The sequence below is a fragment of the Antechinus flavipes genome, chromosome 2 (genome assembly GCF_016432865.1).
Source record: "Antechinus flavipes isolate AdamAnt ecotype Samford, QLD, Australia chromosome 2, AdamAnt_v2, whole genome shotgun sequence".
Taxonomy (NCBI): domain Eukaryota; kingdom Metazoa; phylum Chordata; class Mammalia; order Dasyuromorphia; family Dasyuridae; genus Antechinus; species Antechinus flavipes.
The window spans coordinates 128527440-128549028 of NC_067399.1; the positions used below are offsets into that span (position 1 = coordinate 128527440).

The 21589-nt window shown below is 36.0% G+C and overlaps 1 protein-coding gene across 1 annotated transcript in view; it reads left to right on the forward strand.

The window, feature by feature from the left end:
- The window catches only part of UNC5D (unc-5 netrin receptor D), a 790136-nt gene that overhangs the window by 684091 nt on the left and 84456 nt on the right, over positions 1–21589 (forward strand). The window contains exons 9-11 of the mRNA XM_051975504.1: positions 3456–3641; positions 7858–8235; positions 16012–16096. Coding sequence (XP_051831464.1) covers positions 3456–3641; positions 7858–8235; positions 16012–16096 — 649 coding nt within the window. The remainder of the gene's footprint in view (positions 1–3455; positions 3642–7857; positions 8236–16011; positions 16097–21589) is intronic.

The following is a 21589-nucleotide window of genomic DNA, read 5'->3' on the forward strand; positions in this document are numbered from 1 at the left end:
TACTTGGGAAGCCAAAAGTTCCTTTTGAATTTTCCTCTTAGACATCTCAGCTGCATTCACCAGGGCTGGTTGTCAATATGCTTTCAGCTGTGACCCAGCTGTGTTATCCCTGCATATAGCCTCTCAGAGGGTGTCAGCATCATGAGTCAGCAGTACCCAAGGATTTGGAAGGCAGAATGAGGGGGGGAAATCTGACAAATGTGTTTCCATTGAATTGCCCTTATCAGTCCTCAGCCCCTGGCTTGGTGTGTCAGTTTTTCAGTCAGTTCACAGCTCTTAACGTGTTTTGTTTCCTACGTCCTTGTCCTCTTCTTCCAGAGGGCATAGCTTTGAGAAGAGGGGGAGAAGCAAAAGATAGGGAACAGGAACAGGGGAAAATTGTTCACAGACTTTGCCAAGACTGACCTTGTGATGTTTCTGAGGTACTAAGATATATAAATAAGGGGCAAAAGAGAAAAATGAAGAGACTTGGTTCTTCAGTCAAAGGACATAGATTCCAATCTTTGTTCTTCTTTCCTGTGTGACTTTGAGAAAATCATTTACTCTTTCTTTTTTGGGCCCTGTTTTTTTCTTCCATAAAATGAAGGAGTTGCTCTTAATAAGTGTTAGCAAACTCAAATAAAACTGGGGGTAGCGGAGGCACCAAACCAAGCATAAGGATACTTGCAAACCACAATTTGACCTAGAAAAAACAAACATTTACAATTATGTTTTACTATATTTTAATTTATTTTAGTACATATTTCCAAATTACATTTTAATCTTGTTCAGGCCATTCTCTGGAGTGTTGTGGGCTGTCCCTGGCCATGTTTGACACCTCTGCTCTACATGTTCAATAAAGTCCCTTCCAAATTTAAGACCCATGAACCAGGTTTCCTGCATGTTTGTACTTCAGATTACTTTGTTTTGCAATCCTATACTTTGACAAGACTAAAGGAGCCCCATCCTCACCCCTCTCTCCTACTGCCTTCACCCTTTTATACTATTTTGGGTGGAAAAAGCACCAAACAGGCCACCGCCCCATAACTCCTGTTCTCTTTAAATACTTTGCTATATATACTCTATAATTACATACATTATAGAGTATAGTGTCCTCGTTTTCTTTTCTTTTCTTTCTCTTCCTCCTTTCCCCCCCTCATGTTTATTGCCCTATGACTGAACTAGTTCTGCTTGAATTCACTCTTAATTTGGTAACACCTTATTTTACAGTCCACTGACTTTGTTTAAAATAAATTCACTTTACTTGTGTGCTAAGTGCTGCTCATTTGATAACATAAGTACCATATTAGGGTGCAGTAAAATGCATAGTAAGTGGCATACAATTACAAGGTAAATATACGATGGGTTTATTTTATCCACTGAGCCAGACTTTGGGTGATATGGTAATTACTTTTGGCCTTATTAAGTCTACTTACCAAGTAATCTGTAAGAAGATTAATTATGTAGTTAGGTGGCACTTACCTCCTTATATTTCCATACACCTCCCAAGATTATGTCTACTTTCAGAGCCCATAGTCCAGAGTAAGTAAATCAGGTATGTTGGATTTCAAGGGCCATTTTGGATCTGTTTTAAAATGGAACAAAACTCTGTAGTTGATCTAGAGCAGGGGTTCTTAATCTGGGTTCCAAAGAAATATCCAAAGTGTTTGCAGATACTTTTTTTTTTGGGGGGGGGGTATCTACAGATTTAAATGGGAAATGTGTGTGTGTATGTGTGTGTACATTATGTATGTATACACTAACATATATGTATAGATGTATATCTTTATTTTACCAAGCTATAATTGATGTTTTTTTTTTTTTAATTCCGAGAAGAAATTCATATACTTTACCAGAGTAGAAGAGAGGTCAATGGCACACACCCAAAAAAACTAAGAATCTAGTCTAGTAAAGGCATAGAGAGACTCTAAACTTTTGGGGGGGATGGAGAGGAAGAAAGAAACAAAATACCTGTAGTTTCAATCTAAAGCCTTATGATGTTTTTGGCTTGCTTTACAGAATATCTCACCTTTACCCTAGGAGATAATAGGAAATACATTATCTCAACTATCTCTTTTACAGTTTACACTTGTAAAATAAGCCATGAACTCTAGTTAAAATGGAGAAGTCCTTTGATAATTTTTCTAGTGATATCAGTTTGTTCACGAAATTGCGTGGCCCAGTGAAAACAAATATTTGATCTGGAGTTGATTACCTGGGTTTGCATTGCAGCTCTATCAATTCCTCCTGGTGTGACCTTGGACAGGTCACCTCTTGAAGACATAGCTTTGTTATCCTTAAAATGAGGGGGTCAGAGTGGATGACTCCCTTAAGTTCCTTCCAACTGTAAATCTGTGATCCTCTGAGTCATCAAAAGATATATAGCTTTGCTGATATTCTCAAATAAAAGCAATGGTTGTGCCTTGAGCTGAAAGCTTCAATATCCTCTCAAGCTGAAGGATTCTAGCACAAAAGTAATTGTTATAGTTTGTGAGCTGAGGTCAAATTTCAATGGCCTACTAAGCCTGAAGGATTTAGGGTAGTAGTTGTTGGCACAATGGGGGAATGGATGTTTCATCTTCTAGCTCAGTAGTTACAGTCATAGCAATAAATGGATATTCTGTGTATTCCTTGGGGGGGGGGGAGCGGGAGAGAGAAGGAAAGGGGAAGATGGGGGAAGGGGCTGGATAAAAGGAGAAAAGAAAAACAAATAGTAGATTTGGAATCAGGAAATCTGGACATTTACCAGGTCACTTCCTACTTTGGGACCATTTATAAAATGAGAGGGTTAGACAGTGGTCATTAAGAAACCTTCTAATTCTGAATCCTATCCTTTTTAACTCATATATTACATATTATCTTCTTCTCCAAGGATATGATGTAATTTTCCTGTGACCCTTCACACTAATTTAATACATACATACATACATTTATATACATGCAAACATATACATGTCTAGATAGAGATGTGTATCTGTACGCAGACATAGTCTTTTCCATCTCTTTCCCACTCCAGTACAAGAAAATATAGCATAAGGATATTTTAAAATCAAAATATTTAGAGCTGGAAGAGCTATTTGATCAATTTATTCCAGCATTCCCATTTTATCTATAAGGAAACTGAGTTTCACTGAATGACATTTGATTTGCCCAGGGTCACAGAGGTATGACAGCTTTAGAAAGGCAAATAATAAGGGGATTATTATCTGTACGACAAAGAGATTTTTTTTTTTTTTTTTGTACAAAGGAAAAGAATTCCATGGCACATTCTTTCGAATAAGCCCTCCCTTAAAAAATGTGTTTCCATTGATAGTTATTTGATTTCACCTAAGCATGGTAAGCTCGGGCTTTTCCTCATCCTTCCTGCATTTTCTTCACCAATGAGCAGGGTCAGAAGTCAGCTTTCCCTTTATTTCTTTCTGGGTTCCCTTCTCTGTTCATGTGCCAATAGAGGGTTTGTCTTTTTCTCCTTTCAGGCATCGAGAATGCCAGTGACATCGCTCTCTACTCAGGATTGGGAGCAGCAGTCATCGCTGTGGCAGTTCTGGTTGTTGGAGTGACCCTTTACAGACGGAGCCAGAGTGACTACGGCGTGGACGTCATTGACTCCTCTGCACTGACAGGTGGCTTCCAGACCTTCAACTTCAAAACAGTCCGTCAAGGTCAGCGACGGGGGCCTTCCTGACAAGTCCTCCTCAGAGCCAGAGTCTATGTTCTCACAAGAGCCTCGGATTACGTTATTGCTCTGGTGTGAATATAGCTGTTGGGACTGAGAGTGGCCACCAAATTGTCAACATCTATTAGGAGACCAGGCTCCTGCCATAAGCATGCTTTAGTGTCCTCTGCACCGTACAAGCATGCAAAATTGTGAACTTGCTGCCAAGAATGAAGAAATACGGAGCCATGACCAACTTACTCATTTGTTAATTTCTCATTTTGCAATTTTGGCTTCTAAAAAGCTTCTTTGGGAGCAGCATAGGTTATAGTGGACAGAGAGCCAGCCTCAAAGCCAGAAAGATCCAGGTTTAAGTTCTGTTGCTGACACAAACTATCTGGGTGATCCTGAATAAAAAAATAAAATAAAATAAAATAAAATAAACAAAACCAAAGAAAAGCTCACTTAATCTTTTAGTTCTCTGCACAATTCTTTAAGGCTTTAAGATGAAGATAAAGATGATCACATTCATTAAAAAAAAAAAACAATTTTCTCTCTTAGGGAGCTCCCTATACCAATGAAATCACAAATCCACTTCTCCAACCTCATTAATATATTCAAATTTTCAAGCCATAGGCCTAATGTCTAAGGTGACATCAAGCCAGTGAGTGGACTTTACAAATCTTGTGATGGGTCATTTCCTCATGGAAGAAGTAGAATCTTCAATCATAACAAACTCTCAACTATCTCCAAATCAGCAAAACATATTTTCCCTTTTTTTTTTCTTTTCTTTGGCAAGTAAAAGAAAATCAATTTTATTGAAGCAAAATACTAATTATATCCAAAGCAGAACACCATTTATTTTCTTTCCTCTGAGTCAAAGCTGGAATTGATGGAGCACTTAAGAATAAAGCATACTCACATGTACATGTATACACATATATACATACATGTTCACTCATTTCTCTTTCCCTACAAATGTATTGAGCAAAAGCAAGTTTCAACTTCTATTCATCAAAATGAATTTATCTTTGAGAGGGACTCGTGGATAGAGTCTAATTGCTTTAATAGCCACAAGAAAGAGAAGAAAAGCATCAAACAGTCTTTATACAAATATATACATTTATGTGTATATACACATTTTAGAATAATAATACATTAGACATGTATAAATACACATATATGTTATGTTAGGATAACAACATCTCTTTCTCAAGGACATGACATTTTGCCTTCTTCTTCAGTATCATCATCTTCTTCTGAGTGCCAAGTGTTTGTTACACAGGATAAGCAAAAGAAGGCAGCATGGTAGTAGTAGTAGAATTAGACTGGAAGGTTTTAAGCTTGAATCGTGATATTTACTACCTGGATGATTTTGGATGAGTTACTGTTCCTCTTTGACATTCTTTCCTCATCATTAAAATAAGGAAGATCAACTAGATTATCTTTAAGATCTCTTCCAATTTTAAATTTTATGATCCCATGAGGGTGCAAATTACCTGGCAGAGACTGAGCAAAGACAGGTGTTTGGAGGAAACCCAGGGCATACTGGGATGTTAAGCAGGAAAATCATATCGGATTGAAAAGAGGGTTCATTTATTTCACCACACTGTATTTTATGAAATTTTTTGCAATGAAGTGTGTTTCAAATTTCACATCTTGGCTCTTGCAGGCATTTGATTTTATAATGAATATTTTAAATTAAAGTTTTTTTTTTTTTAATATTTCAAAGCCATTTCAAAACCTAAGTCCATCAACACACAAAACAATAGCATTGTACCTCTTCTGTAAATTATGACTTTTGAAAAAATGTTTTGTTTCACAGATTTCAGAGCTTAAGAAGTAAATTCCAATCCTTTTATTTCACACCTAAGAAAACTGAGGGGAAAGTATACTTCAGTGAGAGTCATAGGAAGTAAAGTCTCAGTTGTGTTCATTATGGCCCAATTAATTTGGCCAGGTTCATACACTTAATAAGCAGTAGAACTGGAATTCAAAGCCAGATCTTCAAACCTCCAAATCTGTGACCTTACCACCTCATTAGGCTGCCAGAGTTGATGTTTATGTGCACTTGAAAATTATTTTAAAATGCAGTTTTCTAAAAATTTTATTAATCACTTTCCCACTGTCATCCGCATAAGTGTGTAGATAATTTCAAATTCCACTTGTGGAAAAAAAGGACACCATTCTTCTGTCATTGGTGTATGCTGTGATGATGGTCCCTGGCAGGTGAAAAGTGAAAAGGCTTAAATAAAATATAAGAGCCCAGAGGCTAAAGATAAATAGCTTTTTGGGAGAGATGATAAGTGTAACCTAGTGAACTATCCCTTGCTGGACTGAAGACAAGTTGTCAATTAATTCTCTTTAGCAGATAGCATCACATAACAGACCATTTCCATCTGAAGCCAAAGTTATCTTCCATTTCAGTGTTGTGTGAACTGAAGAAAAGAAGTCAGTATTTCCTTTCCTCAGAGCAAGTCATTCATTAGACCAACTACTTGAAAACAAAACCAAAAATGAACTTTTGAAGTTCTGACGATTCAGGTAAAAAATAATAATAAAGCTAGAAACACTGAGAGCACCAGAGCTCCAGAGCTGGAGGCTACTCCTTTCAGACTGGGACCAACTTTCTCCAGACTGTGGTCAGCTATTAGTTTCTCCTTGTCTATAAAGGCACTGAGAAAAAACAAGGCTCCAACATCTATTCACCCAAACAAGTTTGTGTTTGAGATGGACTCCTGGGCAGGGCCCAAGTGCCACAACAGCCTCAAGCAGAAGAAGGGAAGCATCAAGCAAGCTTTAGATCTACAACATTGTTTCATCTCATTTAGCTCAAATTCCTCTGTGATTCTGGTTTCTAAGAGCATCAGAACAAGAGGTGAAAGAAGTCAGGGTTGTGGGTGTCCTGCTGGCTTTCAGACAAATTATGACAATAGAAGACAGAAAGAGGGAAAACACATTAGAAGCTGATATACTTTGTCCTGGAATTGCAGCATTTTCAAAATATCCTGCTTTGAAGAATTTTGTCAGGCCCCAAAGGAAAATTGTTTAATGCGATCTCTGTTTCAATTTAAGATGTCACATTGACGGACTGGAAACAGTATTGTGGGAGAGGTTGGGAACAGGGAGGAAGGGTTATTTTGTTATTTACTAATACATGAAATTACTACATCACAAAACAGTATCACAGCACTTCCTTTTACTAATTGGCTTTGAAAACATTCTTGAACTGGTATGGATGACAGTTTCCAATTTCTTTCTCTCCTTACTTCTTCCTTTTCCCTTCCTTTCTGTTCCTTCCCTTGCATTCTTCCCCCACCCCATCTCCCTCTCTCCTTCCCTTTCTCTGTCCCTTTTCTTTTCTTTTCTCTTCTCTTCTTTTCTTTCTTTTTCTTGTTTTTTTCTCTTTATTTCTTGCTTTCTCTTTCTTTTTCCTTCATTCCTTTCTTCCTCCTTCACATTTCTCTTTCTTTTATTTCCTTTTTGAAAGGATGGCTTTGAACATTTTTTGAGGCAGAAATAAAGACATCTAAGCTTTTGGGGATGTCATTATTCCCCTTCTTGAGATGCATGAGTTCATCTTGGCAATATCTAGTGCATTTTCACACCTTATTCATTAATAAACCAGCACAGCTCTCTGGAACTGAATTTTGAGAATCTAGCTAAATCTGATGTTATCTGCCCCAATCCTGATCTGGTCACACATGGTTACATTTCTGCACCCAATTCTTACCGTGTCCCAACATCCCTGTTGATTGCCTTGGAACTGATGAAGCTTTGAGTTGTAAACAACTCTGCCAAATCTCATGCTCTGTCATCTCTTGCCATTTTAAAAGAACAGATGTTATTTTCCTCCTGGAGCTGGGTTTTTAAAAATCCTTTTTATTTTCATTTTTTTCTCTCCAGTTAAAATAATAACAATAATATTACCTGAATTATTGGCTTGAAAGAGAGCCAGAAGTACTTGTTCCACCCACAGACACCCACCCACCCACACATTTTGGAAGTTCTTATTGAGAGAGACAATTCTCTTTTTTTTTTCAAAGTCTCTGATCTCTAATGACCAAACTTCTCCAATCACTCAGAATGAATGTGAGTAGCTTGATCTGTTGGAAGGAACTGCTGGATGTGTAAGGTTTGTGCAGATTTAGTAGAGACAAATGTAATGTGGTAAGGGAAAAGTCTTGTGGTTTCAGAATGACAGATCAATTTTCTCTTGCCAGGCAACTCGCTGCTATTGAATTCCTCCATGCAACCTGACCTGACAGTGAGCCGTACCTACAGTGGGCCCATCTGCTTACAGGACCCGTTGGACAAGGAACTCATGACAGAGTCTTCCCTCTTTAACCCATTGTCGGATATCAAGGTCAAAGTCCAGAGCTCCTTCATGGTTTCCCTGGGAGTATCAGAACGAGCAGAGTACCATAGCAAGACCCACTCTGGGACATTTCCCCATGGGAATACCAGAGGTTTTAATACAATACATCCCAGGAATAAAACCCCCTACATCCAGAATCTCTCATCTCTTCCCACTCGAACCGAGCTGAGGACCACTGGTGTTTTTGGCCATCTGGGAGGGCGCTTAGTGATGCCAAATACAGGTGCGTTGTGATTTTAGCATTCTATTCATTATATATATTGTGGGACAAGATCATAGTGAGATCCCAAGAGCCCAAGTTGATTGTCTCATATAATGTGACCAGTACAACAAATGTCACAGGTGAAATCTTGAAGATTCGGGGTCCAAACATTACTAAAAAATTAAATAGTTGTATGGCCATAGTCAAGTCAATTATTCTTTCTAGATCCAAACTTCTTCATCTATAAAATTAGAGTAATATTTGAACCTACGTTGAGAGGCTGCTATGAGGCTCAAATGAGATAATTTCAAACACCTTTTGTTCCTTAAAACACTATATCAATAATAAGTATTGCTATGGTTGAGGTTATTATTATTTTTTTTAAAACAAAACTATAGAGTCACAAAGAGTCCATTTGAGTTAGCAGCAAAACTAAGATTAGAGTTATAGCTCCTGCTATTCCAGAATTAAAGAATCACAAAATCAAAGAATTTGAGAGTCAGAAGTACCATCTAATCTAATCCATTAGGCTAAAGGAACCCCTACTGTAACATACCCAATAAATGGCCATTTTAATCACTTAGTTTGACTTAGTGCTTGAATACAAACACAAGGAAGGAAGCTTATGGATAATTAGATTAACAATTGAAACTGGGGACTGTAAAGGATCTCTAGAATTTAAACATTTTTTCAATTTCACTTCCTAGGGTACTGGAAGCAAGTGCAAAGAGAATCTTTCTCTAATACTCAAAGATGGAAATAATAGGAAGGAGAGAAGGAAAGAAGCATTTATACAGCACCACTTATGTCTTGTTCATCCTTTATTCTTTTTTTCCCTCAATAGTATTTTATTTTTCTACATATGTAAAGATAATTTTCAACATTCATTTTTGTAATATTTTGTGTTCCAATTTTTTTCTCTCTCCCTCTCTTACTTCTGCCCTATCCAAGACAGTAAGCAATCTGATATAGGTTAAATAAATGCAAATCTTTTTAAACATGTTTCCATATTTGTCATGTGGTGCAAAAAAAATTAGATCAAAAAGGAAAAAAAACATGAGAGAAAAAAGCAAATAAAACAAAAAAAAGAAAATATTATGCTTTGATCTACATTCAATTTCCATAGTTCTTTTTTTGTGGAAGCAGATGGCATTTCCCATCCCAAATCTATTAGACTTGTCTTCAATCCCCTCATTGCTGAGAAGAATCAGGTCTATCATAGCTTATTATCACATAATTTGACTATAACTCTGTACAATATTTTCCTGGTCCTGGTCACTTCATGCAGTCTTGCCAGGGTTTTTCTGATCATACTTTATTTTTGAAGAGGAGCAGAAACATCACCTCACTCTATCCTCCAAAGTCATTAAAGTCCACTGGCAAGACAAAAGCCAACATTATTGAAAATGGTCCAATGTAATTTCTTTCTAAACTTAGATCTTTCCCAGGTCTTAGTTTGTCTAACACAACAACAGTGCAATTACTAAGAGCTAAATAAGAATTGAGACATAAGATTTCCATTAAAACATTGCAAAAATATCAATCTGGGAAGGGCAGACCCTCAGAGTTTGGGGCCACAACAGGAAATAATAATAATAATTTCTTATTCTTATTCTAAATCATCATAATCTAAACTCAGAGACTAGGCTGGGGGCTCTTATTGGACATTCAATGAAAGCCAGAGTGATGTGGAGTTACAATCATAGTCAAGCAGCTACATTTGAAACACAGTGAGCTTTAAAAATCCTGTTTTGTTTAGAGATACAATTCAAGAAATTCTTAAAAGAAAACTGCATAGGACAGAAAGCAAATTTCCCCAATTTTTTTTTGAGGGGGAAATAAAACATAAATTCCTTGTAAAAAATGTTTCATTTAATTCTCACAACAATGCTGGTAGATAGATGCTATTATTATACCCATTTTACAAACCAGAAAACTGAACTAATCAGAGGTTAATAATATGCACAAAATCACATAGCTAGCAAGTGTATATTTGAACTGACTTCAGGCCCCAAATTCTATTTACTGAACCACCTAGCTAATAGTTAACTAAATTATAATTCAGGGTAATTTATACTTCTAGGTAATTCAATTACACAACATTCAAAGTCTAATTTGATCAATAGCTAATATAATAAACTAACCAGGTATCCAGCAACCTGCTATGATATCGCATCTATTAAGTACAAAAAGGGATTCATTGTAAAACTATTCAGGAAAAAGTCTTAGTTTCTGGGGCTCCCTTTGTTAGAATAATTTGGTTTTTTTGTTGATAGGTTTGTTGGTTTGAATGATAAACTTTTAAAATGTTAAATATTTTGAGACTTCTAAGTTGAGATAAATACTATAACAGTTGATACTTTCTTCACTGGCTTAAGCCACATGCTAGAAGTCTAAGATCCAAGTAGACAATCAGAGGGAGTTAGAACTTTTTCTTGATTCTTTGGCTAAAACAATGGCTTTATTAACTGCTGAAAGGAGAGTTCACTCAAACTAAAAGTGTTATTAAGCACCAAGTTAGCATCAAATAGAGGCCATTAGACTTACCTTCCTGTGGTAGATTTCTCAGAAACTAATGTGAAAATATACTGTTTTGTTTTATTTGTTTTTTGTTTGCTTGAATTTTTTGCATCAGGTATTTAATCTTGTGAAATGAAATTTATAACAGGACTGACTTTTTTTGCCACTAGAACAACTAATTGGACACCTTTGGAGTCCAATGATTTTTTTCTCAGATAGTCACTTGAGACAATAATTTGATTTCAAATTATTTTCACTAAATGGAAGGAGTATTTTCAAAATGTTTAACAAGACACTTGGTACTTACACATATAAAAGATATGATTCAAAAAGAATAGTTTGGACAAGAAGAAGGAAAGGGAAAGGAAGCTCAAAAGACAGTATTTTGAAAACAGAAATGAAAATAAATGACATTTAAACAGCACTTTATAGTTTGCAAAGTATTTGCCCATACATTTTAACTTTACATCATTCTATGAAGTAGATATTACATGTATTGTAATTCTTCTTTTTCCAGTAGGGAAAAGGAAAATTAGAGAGGTTAAATGACTTATTTGTAGTGGCCTGTGTCTAAGATACCCACTGAACCCATCTTTCTGACATTATGTCTAACACTAACCACAATGTCACAGTGATTGAAATATTCTCTGAGATGCTAAAGAAGTAAAGAAAGAAACCAATGCAATTCAATACACAAATGGAGTTTTTTCACCCTTTTCATCATTAAAAGGCCTCACATTTTGGAAAGTATTTGCTATGCAAAATTATGAAATGGAAATGTTGATTTTTAGGTTATTGTTATTTTTTTAAACCAAAGGCTATCTAAATATTCTTTCTTTGAAGATTTTCTCTTAGAACTTAAAGTAGCAAAGAGAACATCTTGGGTCATTGAAGGCCATATCAATTGATCACAAACATTCAAAAGTCCGAAGAAGTTAAAAGAGTTTTTAGTACAGATGGTATTTTTGTCTTTAAAAGATCAACTTGGTTAAGTGCAGAGAGAGGCTTAAGTTCTAGAAAGCTGGCTACCATTTTGTCATAATAATCCATAGGTTAAAAAAAAGGATACTCCTCTAAGACATTGAACAGAATACCAATATTAATAAAATCATAGATCTCAAAAAGAATAAAGTTAAGACAATCTGATTCTTTGTGGAAGTTTTCATTCAAAATGCACTTAAGAATATTTTCTTTGATGATTTTGGGTAGGGCCACCTAATAATGATTTTTTTTTATTTTAAAGAGCTATTTAAATGTATGTTCTTATATATTGGGGTGAGGGAAGAGAGAAATGTTTATGGGAAAGATGTGCTTCCCTTATCAGAACATGATAGAATGACATTGGTAATAGAAACTTCTTTAAGGAGACTTAAACATCAACTTATCAATTGGTGCTTTAAAAAATAAAACAGGGGCAACAAGGTAGCACAGTGAACTGGTTCTACTGTCAGGAATTCAAATCCAGCCTCAGCAACTTACTAGTTGTATGACCCAGGGCAGCCACAACCCTAATTGCCTGCTTAAAAAAAAAAAAGAAAAGAAAAAGAAGAGAAAAAGAAATAAGGCTAAACTTCGTATAATGTCCCTTTTCTTTTCTTTCTACAGAAAGAATTCTATATTCTATTGACTTCATTCACATCATAAAAAAACTGGTGCATTTAGTAGGATGGAAAAAGAGGCTGAAAGAAAGTAATCATAACACAGTTATATAGTATTTTCCTCAAAAAATCCAAATTGTACAAATATGTTCATTCTAGTTTTAATATAAGAATCAGGCATGTTAAGGGATGTGGTTTTTAAAGAATAATTTTACTATGATATAAATGTAATATAAATACAAATAATTAAAAGGAGGCATTTTAGTTTGAAATAAAAATTTTCATCCTATTCTTACTATTTTATTTATCTTATAGATTTAAAAAGAATTAATGCATCTTGATCATTTAAACTATTCCTAAATTTCTGTCCTTAAAAGTGAGGATAACAACTATCTGAGAGTATTAAAACTTTCAGATGTCTATATATCTACCAAATGTTTGTAGTGCTTTTGATCACAGAATCCCTGTATTCAAGTTTATGGCTCTATCCACTACTTTGTGTTGACTCTCAGTTGTAAAATTGAGATAATTATTGAGATAAATCTGAGATACTCAAAATTCTCTTTAAGGTCCATAAATTCAGGCAGAATTTCAGGGTGAATATAAACACACTCCATTTTTAAGCTAGGAATTATGTAACTTTGTAAAAGTTTTCTCTTTGTTATTCAAGAAAAGATAGCCTTATCAATTATGAGAAGTCCAGTATAGAGAATCCTGTGGGGTATATATCATGTTTTATTTTGGTTTTGTTTTTCCTGCATATGAGAAGTTTTGCTAGAAAAAAGAGTCTTCACTGGTTATGCCTTTCTCACTGAGCCTTTAGTTATGTCTAAAAAGCAAATTTACAATAGATTATAAAATAGCAGTATCTAGCATAATGAAACAAGATATTAGGTTCTTTCTGCATATAGTCCTTCCTCATGTAAATGCTGACATGCTGATATTCCTTTTTTGTACCAAGAATCTGCCTGGAATCTCCAATGATCTAAAAGAAAAGCAAATCCCAGAACCAGGTCTTTCCATGGAGAATTCCATATCTTATTGTCCAGTCAAGGGACTGCTACATGTGCACTGACATAATAAACCAACCATCTATAGATAATAGGGATATCTTTTCAGAACACCATAGACTGAGCTGCCTTGTTGTTAGGGAGAGTTAAAGGATAAAAAAACAACTCTAAAGAATATATTACATGAAGAATTCTAGGTCAACCTAAATGGAAGGGAGCAAATGTCTGTGGCCATGTCTCTACCTTAAGTATTTTACTCTCTATATAACAACAGGAGATATGACTTGATGAAGGACATTTTTTTTTTGGCAACTGCATTTAAAGAAAAGTAGGACAGGGAAAGAGGAAGTCAAAATCAGTCACCTAACTATAGCAATTATAGTTCTTGACACTGTTGACATTAAAATCTGGTTTATAAATGGATCTCTCTGTCAGGAAGATGTAAGCAAGATTTAAATGTTCCTCATTCTTAGTGCCAGTGAAAGGTACTGATGATAACTAGCATGTTACTGAATAATACTCATAAATATGAATCGCAAATAACTTGTTTTGCAATGAATCTCAGATTGCATGACTATACAGTGGCTAACAGCCCGATAGGAGTGTATTAGCAAAGGCTGCCATCTCTGGATTTAAATTATAATCACCAACCTGAAAGCTTTTTTGTGCTGTTGCCTTGCTTCTAATGGAATGAAAGGTAAGAGCTACATTATTCAAGGAGGAAAAGAAGTTGCTATGAGGTTTTATTGTGTAAAGTTGTTTTTAATGTATAACCAGTTCATTTCTTCTTATAAATGAGACAGTACTTTAAAGAGAAGCCCTGCCCTTCCCAGTCTCTTATATCTTGGCTGTGGGAGAAGATTTACTTTAGAGCATCCAGGACAAGAAGGGAGGAAAACTGAAATATTACATAATATGGGAATTGAATTCGTGCCTTATACAGTTTATCCTGGCATTGTATTATTTTACCATGGTGAGGATTCTTGAATTTTCCATTTGTCATTGAATTGACTAGTAGTTAAGGAGTAAATACTTTTATTTCTTGGCTGAGGCTAAATTTTTGTTTAAAGTATCCAAGAAAAAATAAGAAAAGAACATGCAAAATACTAAATATGAACTTAAACAATGGTAGTTATCATTGCCCATACTGATTTCTGTGACTAAATCCAAGAAAACTTCTCATAGCATGAGATTAGACATGATTTTTTTGAAGAAATGCATGGTTACTGAATAATACGTGGCAGGAGCTATGTATATACATGTATGCTTAGATGATGCTTCCTTTTTAATGCTGATGACCACCTCTCTTTTCTTCATCATCCCATATGCCTTCTTGCTCTGTGCATTCTTGTCCATGGCTTCCTGTATAGCAACCAAGAGGATCTACCCAGTTTACTAAAGAGTTTTGTTTTGTCCATTAGCATGATGTAATTATCAATGTCCTACTTGACTTGTTCATTTACTGGCTTCTCTTCCCATTATTCAGGTAACCAACCTTCTTTTGCAGTTATACACATCCTCAATCATGTCTTCTCTACCGCTTCTTGCAGGAAAGTGATCTTTTTGCCTTGGGCCCAACCTATATTTTTCTATTGTCCATTATTGTCATTTTAATTCTAAGATAAATATATTATGGATTTCAAAGCCATATGGTTTTGATGGAAGACTCTTGGTAGTAAAGAGATATGTTTCTGCCCCAAAATATGACTGTCTTAGATTATAATCGCATCCAATGCTTTTTTTTAAAACAAATTGTTTGAAAGAGTTGAATCTTCCATCGAACATATAAATTGCTTCTTACTAGTACACCCATTCTAGTGTTCCTAAATTAGATGATCATTTTAGCACAGTTTTTAGCAAAGCTTCAATAGTTTTATCATAGATCAAATTCTTGGCTATTTTAGCTGAGGAGTTCAAATATTGAATGGACATGGAACTTCCTATAAACAGACTTTATTTATGGAGGTTAATGAGCTGACTCCTTCTCCACCTTGATATGTTCTGTGGTGCATGATTATAACAAATATGTCAAACATGCCATCACAGGGAGCACTGTGGTCTACAATACTCTATAGTGCAGGGGAACCAGATTAAAAGGAAATTAAGGAATTTTGATGCAATGAGTAAAAAAAAAAAAAAAAAAAAAAAAAAAACAGATAATGTTAACATGTGGTTTTCTAATTCAACACTTGGTAGCCCTTTTTTTTTTTTTTTTTCAGTTTCATGCCACTGGCCTAGTGGCTTTAACTGTTCTTATAAAAAGAAGCAAATACAAACATTTATTTATTTATTTAGCTTTTTTGCTGAGGCATTTGAGGTTATGACTTGCCCAAGCTGGGAAGTGTTAAGTGTCTGAGACCAGATTTGAACTCAGGTCCTCCTGACTTCAGGGCTGGTGTTCTATCCACTGCACCACTTAGCTGCCCCCAAACATTTATTTTCAACAGAAGTCTTCTGGTTTTTTTTTTTTCCCCTTAAGCTTTCCCCTTTCTCTGTAACTCTTTTTAATACTACTTTCTTCTGGTAGTATAGATCTTTGTGTTCACTTACAAAATTTTGAAATATAATGAATGTCTGTTTTATTTGTTAGTTGAATGCCAGCAACATTTCCACAAACTTTCACATAATTGATCGATCTAGAGATAACCTTTGACCTTATTCTGTTTTAGGGGTGAGCTTACTCATACCACATGGAGCTATCCCTGAAGAGAATTCTTGGGAGATTTACATGTCCATCAATCAAGGTGAAGCCAGGTGAGAGAAATATAAAATGTGATGGCATTGACATATCTGATAGTGAGTAGAAATTCCCTGCTAGGGAATCTGAAATGATTCAAAGAATGGGACCGAGGGGGTGGCTGTAGGGGAGGATGCTTATGAAGTTCTGCTCCATATTGTGTAAGGGGAGAACGATCTCTAGAGGTTGTGGGAAATCCAAGGAGAATGCAGGCATGTAGAGCTTCCCATCTCTTTTTGTGGGTCAAGATTAGCATTGTCTTAAGAGCAAGGTAGTTAGGTAGAGCAATGAATTGATGGATATTGTTTCAAGCAGATCATTAAGACTCAAACTGACTGCTTCATATCTTTTTCTCAAAGGAGAGGAGACAAATAGAAAGAGACAGAAACACAGAGAGAAGACAAAGATACATACAGACAGAAAAAGATGTAAATACAGCGTGACAGAGACTGAAAAAGAAAGACACAGAGATAGAGAGCAACAGAAATAGTCACAGAAAAATAGACACACAGGCAGACACAGACAGATAGAAACAGAGACAGAGTGATAGAGAAATAAAAACACAGAAGTAGAGAGGCACAGAGACAGAGAGCAATGGATACAACCAGAAACAGAACAAGAGAGAGAAAGATAGGAAAAAAAGGACAGAGTAATAAACACACACACAGAGACAGAGACAGAAAAAGAAAAAGGGAGAAGGGAGAGGGGGAGAAAGGGAGAAAGAGAGAGAGGGAGAGAGAAGAAAAAGGGAGAGAGGGAGAGAGAGAGAGAGAGAGAGAGAGAGAGAGAGAGAGAGAGAGAGAGAGAGAGAGAGAGAATTTCTCTAAAGCCAAAGGAAGTCAAAGACAGAGTGGAAATACTGAAATGATGGACATTATAAAAATACATTAAAAAATTAACTTCTGCCACCCTTCAAGGTCAGCAAGAGAATTTACTATAGTTTGGAAGAAATCCTTCTCTAGCCCCTATAACTCACTAGATAAATTCAGTTCTGAGCTTTAAGCTTTCAGTTGTGGTAAATTCCAGCAGCAATTAGGAAAACGGATACAAATCTTGTCCGATGCCATTTTAATGAAAGGGTGGGTTATTTTCTTTCTGCAACTATAATATTTGTAGAGCCATTGCCTTTTTCTCCACTCAAGATGAACCAAATTCCTCTTTAGAAAGCAATTTCTCTCTTAAACTGGATGTGTACCTCTGGCATTCTTAGTCATAGCATCTTGGTTATTTTAGAATAGACTTTTTTTTTTATTGTTAGGGAAGAGCCCATGAAGGAAAAACACTTGAAGGAAAAACAGCCAGAGAAACAGATGGTCTTAACAGATTTTGATAGCTGTGCCCATAAAAGAATTTGTTGGTTCCCAATGGTTTTAACTTTCTGCACGACAGGGATTGTGAGGGTTTGAGAGAAAGGCTCTACCAGTCAGTTGTTGCTGAGGCTGTTATGGGTTTTGTCGGTATGCTATACTAAGTTGGGCTCTCATGTTATTTCCTTAGGTCAGCAGAGCTAGATTCTTCACTCGGGCGCCTGAAAAAGGTGGTGGTGTCTTATAATCTCCATTTGACAGATGGGAGAAACTGAGGCTCAGAGAGGTTTGAAGGGTTTGCTCAAAATCTCAGATAAGTCAGTTTACCAGACTTGAAAATAGGAATTCCCTGGGTGGGAAATCACCTCACATTCATTGTCACAGTTATTTTGCATCAAAAATATACCTACATAAGAATATAATCATAGTCAATTATGTTTATGCTTCCAGATTCATCATCTTGCAATTGTTTGTTTGCACATCTCATTGGGAAACAAAAATAAGGCAGAATTCTGAGACTTTATCCTCATCAAATTTCTCCTGTATCACTTTGCCCTGAATTTACCCCTTGCCAACCCCTCTCCTTTTACTCCAATCTAAAGAGCCTACATTTAGTTTTCTCCTTTCAATACCATCACAAAGCTCTCTATCCTGTCATGTAACTCAACATACTTTCCATTTGCTAGGTCATCTTCCTTATAATGGAAAGTTCACTTCTATTCTGCTCTCCTTTAATAAGCCAGTCCTTAAGCTGTGTCATGGCAGCCATCCATTATGGTCATACACCAAATAGGATCAAATTAAAAAAAAAAAAAAAGATTCCATAGCTTATAAATGAAGAATATCCTGAGATTTTAAAAAGAAGAGATTCACCAAAAGGATTAAAGTGCACTGAAAGTGTACCTGAACTTACAGTTGCCACCTTATAGAAAATCTTCAGCTCTGTGCACCTTGCTTAATAGACCATGCTCATTCACCTTTTTATAGCCCTGGCAGAAGCTGGGATTCACTTATCGAACAGGCAGTTTCATTACTGCTCACTCTGAAATGATCAGACAAAAGTAGCTGCTTGTTCTAGAAGTTAGATCTGTGAACTATGCCTTTCTCTATCTATTACATTCAAGAAAGTAAAATTAAGTTTCAGAGAGCATGCATTCTTCTTCAGTTTCCTGAATGCTTCCTGGATATTCTCTCTAGCTACCAGAGAAAGACCAGTCCCTGGGGAAAATGCCATTTAGTTTCCTTAACAAATCTAGTCTCTTCCGAGTAGTTTTAAACCACAGACAAATGAGTAAATCCTACAGATGTCTCTCTGACACCTTGCTGAAGGCTGGATCCCATTTTCTTTTCCGCTGCCCCTGCCAGGAAGTGGTTGAGATTTGAGATCATGTGTGTGTTTCTATAACAAAGCCATAGAGTTGAGAAAAAGAAAAGGCCATTTACATAGCAGCTCAGTGTCATCTATGCTTTATGATGTCACTTGAAAACCCATTTTCATACTGAGCTCTATCACAGAACTAAATTCTATCATTCTGAGCTGCTGCTCAAATAAGACCCATTTTCTTTAGATTCTGCTGAGCTGACAACAGCACTGATCTATTTCTCTCATCTTTGCCTTAGGCCCCAAGAATCCATCCCTACCCACCACTGCCCCTGCTCCCCCCCTTTTTAACTCCATAGGTATGAGTATTCGATTAACTGGGCCCTCTATCTCCACCACATTTCAAAGATACACAAGGATTCTCCAAACAACATTTTAATGCTATAATTAAATGAATGTCTATCCCACTTTTCTTTTTAGGATTCATTTTCTAGTTACTCCTATTGCCCTTTTTGTAATTTATATCACCAGTGTTGTAGAAAAGTCTTAATACTGAGATTGTACTAAGTATAAATGAGCCAAGCCCTGAACCAGATTCTTAGAGACTTGGTGGAGCTGTGTACTGATTATAAATGAGGCGAGCCCTGAATGAACCAGATTCTCAGAGACTGTTGGTATAGTATGAATCAAATAGCAAAAATAGTCCCTATATTTATATACTCTCAGATGGCATGATTTTGATTATTTTTTAAAGTGAGGCCGTTAATGTGACTGAATTTAACATGAATTTCTCAGAGTATCCTACATGTATTACTGGTAGGCCTGTAAGAGAACACTTATCTGCATTGTGTGGTAGTCTTAGTTTGTTTGTTTTGTTTTGTTGAAATAGATTTACTTCCCCTCTTCAATATTTCTTTCCCTGTCTAATCTCAAATTTGCACTACCACAGTGAAAGATCTCATGTCCATGTTTAAGGAGTATTATGTGAGGGAACTTATATATTTCTCCTGGTGAAGGGAAGAGTTGAGTGACAAAAAGACATAACATTTGTCTCCTACCTTTGAAGGGCTTGTGACATGGAAGAGGGTTAGACTTGTTCAATTTGACCCCAGATGGCAGAACTAGGGATAATGGTAAAAGTTACACAGAAATATAGTCTTTGAGACCAAGAAAAATAAGGAAGTTTCTAAAAAATAGAGCTAGATTAAAGTAGAATGAACTGCCTCCGAAGGCAGTAAAATCTTCCATTGAAGGAAACAGAGGAAAGCCAAAGTTGGTTTACCAATAGTTAGGTTAGGTACATTGTGTGTGGGAGAGTGGGTAGATCTTTTGGAAGTATGGATTGGAGTACATAGTTTAATGTCCCTCGGTCATTAAATTCTATAAGATTCTGATTTTATATCCAGAAGTTAGTAAGGAGTCTCATCAATATATTTTATCAGCACAAATTACTTGGCAGACACTTGAAGTCAGGATTTGTGTCTTATCTTAACAGTATCTCACTTAGTACTTAGTAGAGTACTTTGAACATTGTGGTTCTTAATAAATGTCTGTTGGCAGTGATGATCAAGGCAATCAGAGAGAAAAACTGTGTTACTGAACATTTATCTTTAGTGTTCTTGACATGGTAAGGGCCTTGGCTATCTTCACAACACGAAGATTCAGGAAGTCAGTTATTCCAAAATTCAAGAAAAAGGATGATCCATTTTTTTAATTTTGGTCAATGTATTTTTTCCCACTGAAGTAATTTATAGAGATGTGGGGCCAAAGAAGAAGTGGCAGGGGTTTTCTGAGAAGCAGATTAGACCTAGGTGTAAGGAAAATAACATCATAAGCAAAAAAATGTCATAACAATTAGGGCTATCCAAAAGAGGAATGGACTACCAGAAGAGGTGGTAAGTGGGATTTTCCCTAGTGAAAGCCTTCTGACAAGGGTGCCTACTTGTTAGTGTAGAGAAGATTCTAGTTAGATATAGAGTCATCATCCTTTACAACTCTGAGATTTTTAATTCTGCAGTTGATTTAGTAAATGAAAGCAAAATTCAAATGATAAATCACCAGCCCAAAGAACTCCCCTCCCCCATCCCTAAATATTACTAATTATCACCCTGTATTATTTTCCCTCAAACTTAATTATGTTGCCAAATGGAACACTTGTTAGTAAAATACCAAGAAATATTTCCTGTGGCCAGTAGTCCATCTCCACCAGGTTACTTATTTCTCTTCATCATTTTTCTCCTTTAGAATACACTGTCAGTAACAACCCTATAGTAGAGTTGGATTATGGTCATGGAAAATCATAGAATCTCAATATTGAAAGAACCATAGAGATCATCTCATCAATTTTATTTGACTGAGAATCCCCTTATTCTTAAAAAATTAATCATACATCCATTCATTGAGACCTTCAGTAATGCTTCCTACAGTGGCCCATAGATTTAGCAGATCAAATTATTAGGAAGTTCTTTTATATTGAGCAGTCCCCTGTTACTCTTAGATTTGATCTCTGTGGCAAAACAGATTAACCTAATTCCTTTTCTACACAATGGATATTCAAGGTCCCCTAGGTTGTATCTGCTTGGGAGAGTTCCTTTTTTTATTTTTTTAAATACAAACTTCCAACCCCACTCCCAATGTAGTCTTCTCCTTAGGGCTGAAGATGGGGTAGATTATCAGTTTATACTTTTCTGGCTTCCTTCCTCAGCTTGCTTGGTCTTGTCATAGAAGATAGTTTGAACAGTTGGGTTTCTGCATTCACAATGAATATGAGTCTTAATGACATGACAGGAATAGAAACTCCAGAGGCCTCAGCCCTGAGGGAAGACAATGATATGAAATCATTATTGCTGAAAGAACCTTCTGCTTAGATACTTATGGGCTCT